Here is a 14,508-nt window from a genome sequence, read left to right on the forward strand (position 1 = left end):
CTTTGGGAAGCTGTGCAGGGTTGTCTTGCCCTGACAACCAAAATCACACTTCTTTGGTGACATTGTTGATGTTGTGAAGTCCTGTGACTGTAGCGCAGCCGAGCAAATCGATTTTGATGGGCGTAATCCCCTAGGACCTGTTTAAGGAAATTCCGCCCCATTTGACATCACATAGGCCCATATTCGAAAAAAACTTTCCGAAACTTATGAGAAACCGGAAGGATTATTTTTGGCACAGAAATACTCCATCAAATCTCCAACTTTTTTTAAACTTTGTCCATGTTTAGCATGGGAATCCAAGTCTTCAACAGTGTAAAAAGCTCAGTATTCATTTCAGCATCCCCCCCCCCCCTTTAATGTTTATATTATTTAAATGACAATTTTCATCCTTTTAATGGTGTTCAGTGGTATTTATTAAGTTAAATATAAACCAATGGCACTGTTAAAATAAATCTCATACTCAAGTTTCTGTATTTATGAAACCTATTATGCAAAATTCACTTTTACTTGGTGTTTGAATTTAAATGTGTTGGCAGTGTGTGTACACAACCACCCTTATAATGCTAAAAATCCACCCACTCCGTTTTATATTCCCCATGAATCATAAACAGAGTCTCAAAATGAGTCGTTCGCAATTTCTACACATTATGACATCACAATGCAACAGACCCCGCCCACAACTGGTGACGGAATCTGCCCTATAGAGACAGAGCGTATTTAGGCCACGCCCACACCTGGGCGGGGGACACAATCCAACGCTCTCCATTGACTTTGCATTGCGTGAGGCTGCATCCTTGTCATTTTGGACTTATAACAAAAAACAGAACAATGTCTAAAAGCTGATATGTGACAAAGTGTACAGCAAACAAGCTAAAAAACACACAAGTAAGTTTTTATAAGCTGTTGACACAAAAAAACAAGAGTTTAAGGAGACAAAAGTGGATAAAGGCAGTAAAACGTGACACTTCAGCAGGAAGAATGGGTAAATTTTGGGATCCTGACACTCAGTATGTCTCAGTATGCCTATGTGTGCAGTAAATATGTTGTCACTGTTAAGTCAAATATCCAAATGTCAGGTTTATATATTATATATTATATATTATATTTCCTGTCGCTGATTACGTTCCCCTCCAGTGGGTGTAGTTCTCAGTGTAATATAACGTGTCTCAATGGCCTGTATCCACTTTTTTGTCCTTAAACGCTCGTTTTTTGGGTCAATAGCTTATAAAAACTTCTGGGTTTTTGGTTGTGGGTTTTGTTTAGCTTGATTGCTGTACACTTTGTCACATAACAAAAAACAGAACAATGTCTAAAAGCGGATATAAGTCCGAAATGACAAGGATGCAGCTTCACGCAATGCAAAGTCAATGGAGAGCGTTCGATTGTCTCCCCCCCCCCCCCCCGGTGGGCGTGGCCTTCAGATTATGACGCGTGTCGCTCTGTCTCTATTAGCTTAGCTCCTCCCCTGAGTGAGCTTTGCACAGTCCACCATGTTTATTTCCTCGCTAGAACAGCTGGTGTTAAAACAAGAATGTTTCAACTATGTGATAAAGTATCTCAATGTTCTGTTGTTGGCTGTATCAATGAACTACAGTTGCTTTCTCCAGCAGTTTATAAGGCTGTGTTCACCAAAAAAACGGTCATGGTTTCCACAAAAATATGAAGCAGCACAACTGTCAACAGTGATAAATGTTTGTTGAGCAGCAAATCAGCATATTAGAATGATTTCTAAAGGAAATCATGTGACGATGAAGACTGGAGTAATGATTCAGAAAATTCAGCTTTGCCAACACAGGAGGTTTATATGCAAATAGAAAACAGTTATTTTAAATTATAATAATATTTCACACTATTAGTGATTTTACTGTATAAGAGACTTATTTCAAATCAATTAGAAATCTTTTGAGTGGTAGTTTTTGTATTCTAATCTACATGCCGAAAAAACTACTTAAATTCCCATTTTGCCTGTTGAAAATCAGCTTGTAATTGGATTTTTTCACCCTCAAAACACATTGCGCCCGTATCTCACATATTTTACAGCGTCTCGTTTTAAAAACACAGCGCTCAAGTTAAAAGAAGTAAACATTTTAAGAAATGCGTCCTTGGTTTCACAGACAAGGTTTAAGCTAGTCCCGGACTAAAATGCAAGTTTGAGCTGTTTTAACTGAAAGCAACTCCCACAGATATCCTATGATGATCTTAAAATATGTCAGTGTCATTGTTTTGCCTTAAGACACACACCAGTAATGTTTTTTTCAAAGGCACCTTTATAAAAGCTACTTAAATGCCCTAATTGAACTTATGTGCTTGCGAGTGTGTTTGTGTGTGCGAGCATGTGCGTGCGAGTGTGTATGACTTAAGTGTATTGTAACTTAAGTACACTACTTGACAGGTTCATGCGCTTTTAGTAAGTACTAGTGTTTGTTAGTTCTAAATGCTCCTGTAATCGGATGTGTTCAGACTTAAGTTGTGTTTGATGTTTGCTACATTCAAGAAGTGTACTTTCTTGGAGCAGATAAAATAAAAAAGGCCATATTTGGCCATGTGTATATTGAAAGGAAAATTGATATCTAATTGAATCGAGTCATTGACATTGAATCGTGAGACCAGTGACGCCTAATCCTTTCATATCGACACAATATTGCAGTGGTGTTGCTGAGACATATTTGATCTTATATTTGTCAACACATTTGTGCTTTAAAAGCCAAAATCAGCTATTTGAAAGCTTCAACACAAATCCTGAGATCCTGATGGAAATCTAAAAAACCCCAAATCTCAAATAATATTTTGTAAAGAGGTTTTTTTCAGCTCCACAGTGCTTTTTGGATATTTTTAGCTCAATTTTAACGAAGTAAAACTCTTTTCTAGAGTGCCGGAAGAACATAGATGTGTAGTTGCTTAATGTTTGTTGGTAAAGCTTGTTGTGTAGCATTTAAAATCATCCAAGGATGAACGTTAGATGTGCAGAGTAAGCAGAAATGGAATCTAGACAAGAGAAAGCTCTAATATAAGAGAGTTTTCATAATTTCCGTACTTCAATTTTGGGAAAAATGCATTCACCTTGTGAGCCAGATCAGTTGGGGGGGATGGGGGTCTGTGCTGGTATTTCAAATATTCCAGTAATGAGCCTCAAGACCTGAGTTCACTGATGTCTTTGATCCGAGATGGTCTAAATGTGTTATTGTGCGTGTTGAGTCGTTACTGTGATAATGCAGATTACCCAGCGTTAGGATCTCCACATCCTGTATATGGTGAACGCACGGCTGCTTGCTTTAAAGTTTTGCCTCGCCCTTGTTTTGAGGACTCAGAAAATAGTTGCAACATGTTGTTCAGTTTTTGTTTTTTTCACCACAACAGGTGTTTTGAATATAACCGTGTTGAGGTGCGATCTGCAGTGACTCTTGAGTTTATGCATTGAGACATGGTGGGTTTGGCATGTTAATGAATTAGATGATCTGTGCAAACATTCACTGAGACATTAGTCATGTTTCTTCACCCTGCTGGTCATTAAGTCATTTTTTTAATGACATCATGATGTTAACCTGACTTAATTCATTACAGTTGCTTTCTCCAGCCGTTTATAAGGCTGTGTGCACACTAAAAATTGTCACGGTTTCCACAAAAATATTAAGCAGCACAACTTTTCAATAAATGTTTCATGAGCATCAAACCAGCATATTTGAATGATTTCTGAAGGATCACTCCAGTAAAGACGCTGAAAATTCAGCTTTGCATCACAGGAATAAATTATATTAAAAAAATGCAAATAAAAATGCTAATATTTTAAATTATAATAATAATAATTCACACTATTACTGTTTTTACTGTATAAGAGACTCATTTCAAAAACATTAAGAAATCTTACCGACCCTAAACTTTTGAATGGAAGTGTATTTTGCATTCTACATGATGAAAAAACTACTTAAAATAAAAATTTCCTGTTGAAAACCAGCTTGTAATCAGATTCCAATTGTTTAAATGACAAAAACAGTAGATTTTTAAGGTGGTTACACCATACGATCCGTCTTTTTTTCTGCCAGCATGTGTGAGCAAAGCATACATGCGTTTGTGTGAGAGCTCTAGTTTATTGAGGATGTGTGGTTGTGTTTAATGATAGCTGTCTGTGCTGATGATGAATGAGTTTAGATCTCAAGCGATGCGTCACAGGAAAAGGCCTCCCTCCAGTCAAGCTCAGACACGCCGGTGTGTCATTCACTGTTCTGAGAGAGTGGTCAAAACGTCTCTAGATCAACTCACTGTGATCAGACATCCATCATTTGCTTATGCTTTCAGATTCACAGCTCTGCCTAAGTCCATTCTACAGATTTTTTCCCACCAAAAGCAGTCAGTCAACAGGTCAGCTTTTGTCTATGCAGCCCAGTCGCATGTTTACATGCAACCCTCTCATGTCAAAAAAACAAGTCAATGCATGCTGTCAGATGCTTCCATGAAACTCTTTGTCATTTCAAATTCAGCTGACAGCAAAACCGCTGCCATGTGTGTCCCTTTCATCTCACTTATGTACAGTTTCTTTGACTGGAATAAATCACATTTCTGGAATATTCAGAATTGGGAACATACACTATATTGCCAAAAGTATTGTGACACCCCTCCAAATAGACGAGTCTGGGTTTGCCGGTTGCCAGGAGAACGGTACTTGCCTGACTGCATTGTGCCAAGTGTAAAGTTTGGTGGAGGGGGGATTATGGTGTGGGGGTTGTTTTTCAGGGGTTGGGCTTGGCCCCTTAGTTCCAGTGAAAGGAACTCTTAATGCTTCAGCATACCAAGACATTTTGGACAATTTCATGCTCCCAACTTTGTGAGAACAGTTCGGGAATGGCTCGAAACCAGTGCACAAAGCAAGGTCCATAAAGACATGGATGAGCGAGTTTGGTGTGGAGGAACTTAACTGGACAGAGTCCTGACCTCAACCCGATAGAACACCTTTGGGATGAATTGGCCAGGCCTTCTCGTCCAACATCAGTGCCTGACCTCACAAATGCGCTTCTAGAAGAATGGTCAAAAATTCCCATAAACACACTCCTAAACCTTGTGGAAAGCCTTCCCAGAAGAGCTGAAGCTGTTAGAGCTGCAAAGGGTGGGCCAACTCCATATTAAACCCTACGGATTAAGAATGGGATGCCATTAAAGTTCATGTGCATGTAAAGGCAGGCGTCCCAAAACTTTTGGCAATATAGTGTATTTAGAAAGGTAAGATGAGCACTGTCTCTCAACAGGTTTTGGTTCAGGACATTTAACATAAAGGGTACAGAAGTAATAGTAAATGTTACCATAAACTGCATAGGCGGAACAATGTGTTTAGCATTTAATTCTCAAATTTCTGTAGGATTTCAGTAGTTTTATGCTCTCTGCAACTAGTAATTGACTGCAACCATGTTTATCCTCACCCATAATTAGCATTGTCTGCTTTTGTTCAAGTGACAGATTATTTGTGCCAAAGTACTGTAGTGTAGTAGAGACATGTTTTTATCTTAATATCTTCATGCCTTGTAGGAGATTAGATAGCCGATTAGAGCTAGGCGATAATATAGTTTACGCTGTGCAATGATAAACAATCAAGCAGTTAAAAATTCACTATAGTGTTTGTGTTTGTTTTATATTATTGTGTTGCAAAATGTGTCAGATCAAATGCAAATCATGATGCAATGCGAGTAGCCGTGTTGCACTATTGCATGCATTACACCCTTGATTCCACAGTCAAGTAAGCAGTTCAAGTTCACTATAGTGTTTGTGTGTATGTGTATGCATGTATTGCATGTATGTATGTGTGTATATATGTGACCCATATGGGCAAAAGGAGTCGGAATTCACACGGGATAATTTCGAGCTACAGGCAAAACGAGTGAAATTTTTTGATTTTGGTAGATTTTTTGAGGTTTTCAAATAGCAATTAAACATCTGAAAGTATCTTTATTATTACGTTTTCTGAGAGGAGTACCTCTCCATGAAAACAATCTTACTCGAGAATCCTCAACGAACAATCCCGATTACAGAATTTCAAAATATCTGCCTTGGTGAGTATTCAAGCAGACATTATCTGAAAAGTGAACGTTTGGGAAAACAGTACATTAGATCTGTGCGGTACAGTAGATCTTAATATATAGCCTGTATGTCTCAATCATGTTAAAGGGATGGTTGATTATGAGTTCACTTTTTCATCTTTAGTAAGTGTGTAATGTTGCTGTTTGAGCATAAACAACATCTGCAAAGTTACGACGCTCAAAGTTCAAAGCAAAGGGAGATATTTTCTTTTAAAGAAATCGCTTTTTAAGGACTACAACAAACGGCTGGTAGGGACTACGCAAGCTTCCTCCCGGGTTAGTGACATCACTAACCCTGACATTTTAGCTTACCCTCAAAAAATAACAATTTTAATATGCTACAAAAAATTATCTGTGGGGTATTTTGAGCTAATACTTCACATACACACTCTGGGTACATCAGATACTTATTTTACATCTTGTAAAAAGGGGGCAATCAACCACCCCTTTAATCAAACAATTGTGATATCATGGGGAAAAAAAGTTGAATATATATATATATATATTTATTTATTTTTTTTCCTATAGATATTTGGTTTTGACCTGTTGTGTGTCAAATTTGGTGTTATTATCAGGGATTTTAAGTTATGGTTGCTAGGTGATTTTCTCAAAATTGCTGACTAGTTTTTTGTCAGATTCCAACAAATCATACATACATTTTTTAATAGAAAAACGTGAAAATAGCAATAACCCACTTTTGAAAATGTGCTCATTGCAACTCATTCACTGGGCGATAATGTTTGTTAACTATAAAGCATTACCTGGGAGACTATGCATTGCAGTATTCAGGAATTACAGAGAGGTTTGATAAAGCTGGTTAAAGAGGTAGACAGTTGTGAAACCTCGAAATGTCAACATTGTGCATGCAATGTCTCGGTCCATGTTGACCCTTGAAGGCCCATGGCTCTACTTGCTGTTTGAAATGGTAATTTTATATTCCTTATATTCCTCTCAATCCACTGCATACAAGTCCTTTCAGGTCGAAACAGATACAAATGGAAAGAAGAGAGAGAAACTATCATCTTGGGGGATTTGTTTTGTGAACGATACATGCAATGCTGTTCTGTTATTTTGTATTTTTTTCATCACAGATAATACACTTAAATTCAATGAATCACATTATTCTGACTCTGAATTCTGATTGGACGAGCAAATGGCACCTTTAAATAATGACATTTGTGCAAATAAATCTTCTAATGCATGTTGATGAGCACTTTTGGGGGACACTAATGGGAGGTTTGCTATTTGAAACGTCTGTTTTGAATGTGTCTGCTTACCATGTCAGAAACCCTTGTGTTTACGTTGGCCTGCCCTGCCAACTCAAACATAACACGCTATGCGAATGCATACATTTCAGGGGCTTTCCCGACTTCCTGCGTAATGTTTACACTCTGTTCCTCAGGCCTGTACTATTCCTGACTGCCCACAGGGAATCTTGTAAGTCAAGTAAAAAGCAGGTAATTGATATAAAATATCATCTGCTGTTGACAGACATTTGTGAACTGTGTTCGTATTTGAGCTGATGGTTGCTTGGGATTTGTTTTGCGTTTCAGATGCCCACCATTATTGTTATTGCAGAACATAACGTTCAGTCATTTTCTCATCTCTCTGGAGTCATCATATTTGGATTAATTTGACATTCAAACAAAACCCTTCTGCTTCATATGGCGTAATGGAGCCCGAGGTGTTCAATGCCCTGTAACCTAAAATTGAGCAACAAAGATTTTGGACAGTGTTGTATAGTGCTTGGCCTAATGAGATTTAAAGGGATCATATCAAGAGGAATCAAATGTTCCTTGATCTTTTGAGGTTAAAGAACGAGTTCATCCCAAATGTCCTCCCAGTCCAAAAAGAGTATTAATTCAAATTAAGCTGTGAAAAAAAATCCTGTTTTGAAATCAGAGACGGTCACATGACCACATTTACACGTCATTGACCTTTTTTGGTCTGTCCAGTTGTGGTGAGGTAATGCGCAGGAAGATGCATAGATACTATTATTCTTAAACAATAGAGGAAATTAAGCATAACATGAGGAAAGGTTTGTCCAACCTTGTATAATTCCTAGATCTGTAGCATGTCTCAGCATGCATTATTCTGTGATATATGTATGGCTTTGCAAAAATGCACTGTCAGAAAAAAGTGTGCATAAAATTTTACCTTTAGGGGTGCAATAGCTGTACCCTTAAAATGACAACTTTGTACTTTATTTACCCCTAGTAGTACATACTCCAAGGTACTAATATGTACCTTTTAGGGGTAGATAAACTACAAAGTTGTCATTTTAAGGGTATTGGCCTTGTGACAAGCTGTTGAACCACTAATGATAACATTTTTGCACATCTTGTTCTGACAGTGTTCTGTTGTTGAATGAGGATGGGGTTAAAAAACTATTTTGGATGTGAGAGCTTGAGGACTTATTTCACATGCAAAGATGCCATTTACATAGAAGTCTTTAAGTCACAGCAGCCAAAAAGAGCTTGTTTAAAGGCCTGAAACATGCCATGCAAATGCAAACTAGTTGCACAATTTTATGTCATTGTGTTACAAAATGTGTCAGATCGCAAAGCATGATGTGTTACACCCTTGATTCCACGGTCAGTTTTCTCTAAATATAGTGTGTTTAACAGGACAGTGTTTTGTAAACTGCTGGAGGCTGGTTTGCACGTAACTTGGTAAAGATGTTACACTTTAAGTAGGGAAGAGAAGGAACAATTTTAATCAAGTAAACAAGATAATCCAAAAGACACAAATGCAACTTAGACATAATGTCAAAAAGTTATGATTGTACCTTTTATGGGTGCAATAGCTGCACCCTTAAAATTACAACTTTGTACCTTTTTTACTCCTAGTAGTTAGGGGTGTGACGAGACGCTTATCTCACGGGACACTTATCACTTGGGTTTCACGAGAACGAGACAAGACGAGATTTTTAAATAGTATTTTTAATAAATCCTCAATGATGAAATACATGACTAGAAAAATTGTTTGCAGGTGCACTTGAAATGTTTTAACTCATCATCTTGTAATGAATGTCATTTCAGTTCTACTTTCTGAGTATGAATTATCATATGCAGTAAAAGACAACAAGCACTGTAAAGGTTTTGCCAAAAACTGACTGGCTTCTTTCTTGTATGATTGTCTCTTCAGACCTTAGAACTGCACATGAGCTTCTTTTGACCTCCTAACTGAACTCCTTCCCACAAATTGATCATAGATATTAAGTGCAAACAATAACAATAATACCATAATCAAAGTGCAAATAGACCAAATTTTTCTTCAAGCATGATACAGAGCTAAGAGATTATATTGGGAGATATTTGCGTGCCTCAGGGAGCCGCTTTCAAATGGCGGTAATGTATTGAAAACGTGTTTGAATGTGTGCTCCTGTTTACTTTCACTTTCAATTTTGCGATCGTGCATACTCTGTGAATAGTGAGCGGTGGTGCTGAATGCGGATTTTAAAATATAAGTCTGACGCTTCTGCCGTCCAACGAATCCTCCGCCACGGTCCAGTCCACTAACATGTAACACACACTCAATGTGAGCACTTCACTAACACGTAACACACACTCATAACACACGCTCAATGTCTTTTCGTCACGTGATCAATGGCAGTGCTGCGCACTAGGTAAACTTGAACAGCTCGTGTTGGATGAGCTGATGGAGTTGAAGCGACTGTTATCCACCTGAATTAAAACATTTTTATTTTATAAAAAGCAAAACTAGAGTGGAGGTGTAATGTTATGGAAGCTTATGTGTAGCAATTTTCAATTTGCAATGCAGTATGTAAAATAGCAATGCATTTCAGTATTTGAATTTACATTTTCCATAACGTGTGCAACATTTGGAGCAAAATGATAGCAAATGTAAATTATATTGTACAAATTTAATTATTTCCTACACTAGTTTTAACCATAGACCGTAAAAAAATATGGACGACGCGACTTAATTGACTTCCGCTGACCAAAGTTGAAGCTTTCATAGGCCCGCTCACGGCGCTGACATCTTGGGACCGAGTCTGCGCAGTAGCGATCTCGGGACCGGAGTTGCGCAGTAGAGAACAGGAAGTAGAGGCGCGATTATCAAAAGCCCGCCCACACTCTCGCAGATGCAGAACAATTCATTATGTTGGTGTGAAATAAACAGTTATGGAAGTGTAGAAATTAAAGCTAAAGCTCCAATCTCCTCCCAAAAATCCAGAAAAAAGTCCGTTAGTGCCTCAGTGACAAGTTCATTCAGAGAACCCGTCAATCTCAGCTGTCAATCATGACGTCACACCCCTCGTTTTTATAGCATCAAATAACTCACTAAAACTAAACTTATTTAAAAAACGAACACTTGAAATGAAATTATTGTAATAAAAACTGCCTAAAATGACAGAAACCATCTTTAGGAAACAATTATTTGAAGTGTAATTAAATTGTTTAGTGTGTCTCGCGCCCATTCTAATACATGGAGAGGCGGGGTTTAGGAGCTATACTGGGACCGGCCACCGGGGGGCGATAGAGGCGCGAAAGCTTCAATTTCTGACTGAAGCACTACAGGCTTGGTTTTAACATATAATTAAAGTATAAATTTTAACGCTTTATAAGTTGCAAAATTAAAATGAAAATGTATTACAGAAATTATTAGATGTGTTTAACATGTTCAAGCAAAAATTTTAGCAAATTTATCATTTAAATGTTATTTTTCTTAATTGCATTTACACTGACAGTTAAGATACTTGCGATTGCAATCCGAGCAAAATATAAAGGCCTGTCGCGATTGGTCGTGTGTCGACGCTGTTAATTAGTCGACATCAATATTTTTAGTCGACTGGGTAAGTTGGGTAAAAAATGAAATTGTATTAGTATTGGTACTTTGACAGCACTCTAATAAGAGCAGTATTTCTTAATTTGCGTCGATGTGTGAGCAGGAGTGAGGACGTGTGTGTGAGCTCTGCTTCCACCGTTCACTAAACAATGAAAGCAGAACAGTCAAATGTATACGCACAGCTCAGGAAAAAGAAAGCATCAGGAAAAAGAAAGCAACAGAAAAGTGCGGCGCGGCCTGGACGTGCTCGCGCTCGTGCTACCGGACATTGACCGGAAGCGCGCGCAGTCAGCCACGCGTCTTTCACTCAGACAGATTGTGACGCCAGTTTCGCGGATTATTGGGTTTGAATGGTAAAAAATATGTAAAAATGCACGTCCTGGCGAGTATTCGGGTAAACGCAGTCGGATATGTCTTTAGTGAACGTATACAGAGTTGAATGAGAAATCGGGTGTTACAATGAATTTGGTCCGTGCAGCTCTTAAAGGGCCGGACCTCATATTCTGTGTGAAGCAGGGCAAGAACATGCCGGCCAAGTGAGTTTTCAGCTTTTTTAAGCCTAAAACAATGATAAAACAATGAATAGTAAGTTCTGTCATATTATTCAATTACTTTTACTGTTTTTTGTCATGGTATCGATTCAGTATCTGTATTGAGGTATTTTAGTCTGTTATCATATCGAAGTCATAATTTTGGTATCGTGACAACACTATTCTATATAAAAAGTATTTGCTGATATTCTCTTTTTTTGTTATGTTGGTTTACAAATTTGTACCTTTTCACATTTTTACTCTTTTAGTTTCACATTTTGTCAAGGGCTTGTTTATAGTACACTACTGAAGGCCAACGTTGCAAGTTAAATTAAATGTTTTAAGTAAAATTGTTGAAAATTATTGCGATCAATTAGTCGATAGATTAATCGATATAAAAATAGTCGTTAGTGGCAGCCCTAAAAATATATATTTAAATTATATGTTAAAACTAGTGTAGGAAATAGCAATTGTAAATTATTTTATTCAATTTGAATTGTCATTTTGCTCCAAATGTAAATTTAAATACTGAAATGTGTTGCCATTTTACATATTGCATTGCCATTTTGCACATCGCATTGCAAATTGCTACACATAAGCTTCCATATAAAGTAAACGTAGCATTGCCACATTCTATCCTAACTTCACCCTCACACTTCGTCATGACCAGGTCATGACAATATGACACGAGACGGCTTTTCACCTCGACGAGAAATCTCGTCACAGTTTAGTCTCGCGAGATCTCGTGGCACGAGTATATGCTCCAAGGTACCTACATTTTAGGGGTAGATATGCTACAAAGTTGTCATTTTAAGGGTATTGCACTTGTTACAAGCTGTTGTACCCCTAATGATAAATTTTTTGCACATCTAGTTCTGCACTAGTGTTCTGTTGTTGAATGAGAATGGGGTTAAAAACTATACTGGATGTGAGAGCAGACCTGCAGGCCTTGTTTGAGGGCTTATTTCACAGAAACCTTAAGTCACAGCAGACAGAAAGAGCTTGTTTAAGGGCCTGAAACATACTGTACGCAATTCTATGCATGCCGATGCACAATTTTATGTTATTTTGTTGCAAAATGTGTCAGATCGCAAATCATGATGCAATATAGCCAGCTGCATTCTTAGTATTGCACTATTGCATGCATTGATTCCACGGTTGTCTCTAAATATTGTATGTTTAACAGGACAGTGTTTTTGCTGCATTGACCCAGCATTAGTGTCTGGTGACTAGTGTTTTGCTTCAGCTATGAAAGAGACACCCACTCTTGCATTGCATGTTTGTGCATTTTGGGGGCGGAGCCAAGAAGAGAGGGGTGTGTTTGTTTGGGTTGATTCCAAGTATCAACAGTGTTTCTCAGTAATTGCTTTCTGCACCTATTACTCTTAACTCAACAGAAGATTATTATTAGTAATTATCATAACAGATGTCACTTTCATTTTCTCTCTTTAACAGGAGATCATCGAAAAGCAAAGCACCTCCTCCTCCTCCAGCCCAGAAAAGCCTGGATGCTCCATTGCTGAGCCACAAGCTCCCAGCATTCCCTCACCCTGCCATGGACCAGAAGGAAAACCTGCTGGAGCAGGATTTAACGCTCACCGTGGTCCTTCCTGGAGGGGTGGAGAAGACCATCGTGGTCCATGGCAGGTGAAGGGTTTTATTGGTCGTGTTTTAGGTAGAGCTGGATTTGAGTTTGCGCAGACACCGGATAGGAGCGCGCCGACTCTATGACAGACTGTTTTTATCAACTAAATTAGTTTTTTACTAGTGATGCACCGATCATGATTTTACATGGCCGATTCCGATACCGATTTTTTTCAAGAAAACTGGCCGATTCCGATACCGATTTCCGATTTTATTTTATTTATTTTTTACACAATAAAATAATGAAAGTATACATGAACAAGATGTTTATTTGGTATTTAACAGGCTAAATTGGCTTTTGGCTAATGAAGACAAGTCCGCAATCTGAAATGAACGGGAAATTGAATTGGAAAATAAAAGGCTGAAAGGTGAAATTAAAGGCAACAACTGCTTATTCTGCAATCCAAACAAATATGTTACTTAAATCAGCATTTGTTTTTAAAACCAAAGTATAAAATTGTTCCAAAATGTTAAATCAAATTATGTTTAGTGCAACGAATAAAACTAAGATGCTACAGCAGGTGCTTTTTAAATCAAATTAAGTCAATGTAATTTTAAGGTAAAATAAAAATGATCATCCTATAGGCTACAGAACTGATAGTGTTTAATTTCAAAAGTGCATGCATGTTCTTCTTTAGGCTACAAAAAGAAGTATTTTGGCTTTGTCACAAGTTAGTCTGTTTCGTTCTCATCCGATCCAACACGTGAGAAGCTGAGCTGAACAAACGCTCACTATCTACGCTTGTGCAGGGCGCGGAGAGGTAAGCTCGCGCGACTTCAGCTCGCGCAGGAAAGCGGCTCTTCATTCCCTTCAGCATATCTCGTCTCTTCCCTCAGTTCTCCAGTTTCCGTTTGTAACACACAAGTGACATGTTCGCGAATGATTGCAATATAGGCGTATGTGCACGCGGGCGCACTTCCGGAAAAAACGGCCGATCGTGTGCTAGAAGCAAAAACCGTCCGGTTCCGGTTCCGGTGCATCCCTATTTTTTACACTTTGTATATTCTATAAATAATTGCTTTAGTTTTTCAGTAACTGTATATCCATTATAATCAGCAGTTTATTGCAGATTTATTTAAATAAAAAACTACTCGTTACAATTACAAATGTTCTGAAATAAAGGGCCTTTTTGAAAGGACGCCTAGACTTTTTTTGACATAAAAGCTTACAGAAGCAACATTTTGGAGAGTATCATCCTCAGATTTGAATCAAAACATTATCAGACATTCAGTTTTATATCAGTGTTAATATCGTTGACGAATAATTTTCGTCAACAACCTTTTTTCACTGCCGAAAACGAGACAATAACTAAATAAAAACTAGTGTTGGATGACAAAAACTATGACGAAAATCAACGAATAAAACGAGACGAAAATGTTAGGGAGGGGCGATTAGGGAAGAGATCCAGTCAGAACTGATGTCCTGTGTAACAGATGCGCAGTTGTAACGTGCTGATATA

At 38.0% G+C, this 14,508-nt stretch overlaps 1 protein-coding gene across 4 annotated transcripts in view; it reads left to right on the plus strand.

The window, feature by feature from the left end:
- cobll1b (cordon-bleu WH2 repeat protein-like 1b) overlaps window positions 1-14,508 on the plus strand; it is an 89,308-nt gene that overhangs the window by 35,376 nt on the left and 39,424 nt on the right. For all 4 annotated transcript variants that reach the window (XM_079821415.1, XM_079821416.1, XM_079821417.1 and 1 more), the window contains one exon: window positions 12,860-13,051. In XM_079821415.1, coding sequence (XP_079677541.1) covers window positions 12,860-13,051 — 192 coding nt within the window. The remainder of the gene's footprint in view (window positions 1-12,859; window positions 13,052-14,508) is intronic.

This window comes from Gobio gobio, assembly GCF_949357685.1.
Source record: "Gobio gobio genome assembly, chromosome: 7".
Taxonomy (NCBI): Eukaryota; Metazoa; Chordata; class Actinopteri; order Cypriniformes; family Gobionidae; genus Gobio; species Gobio gobio.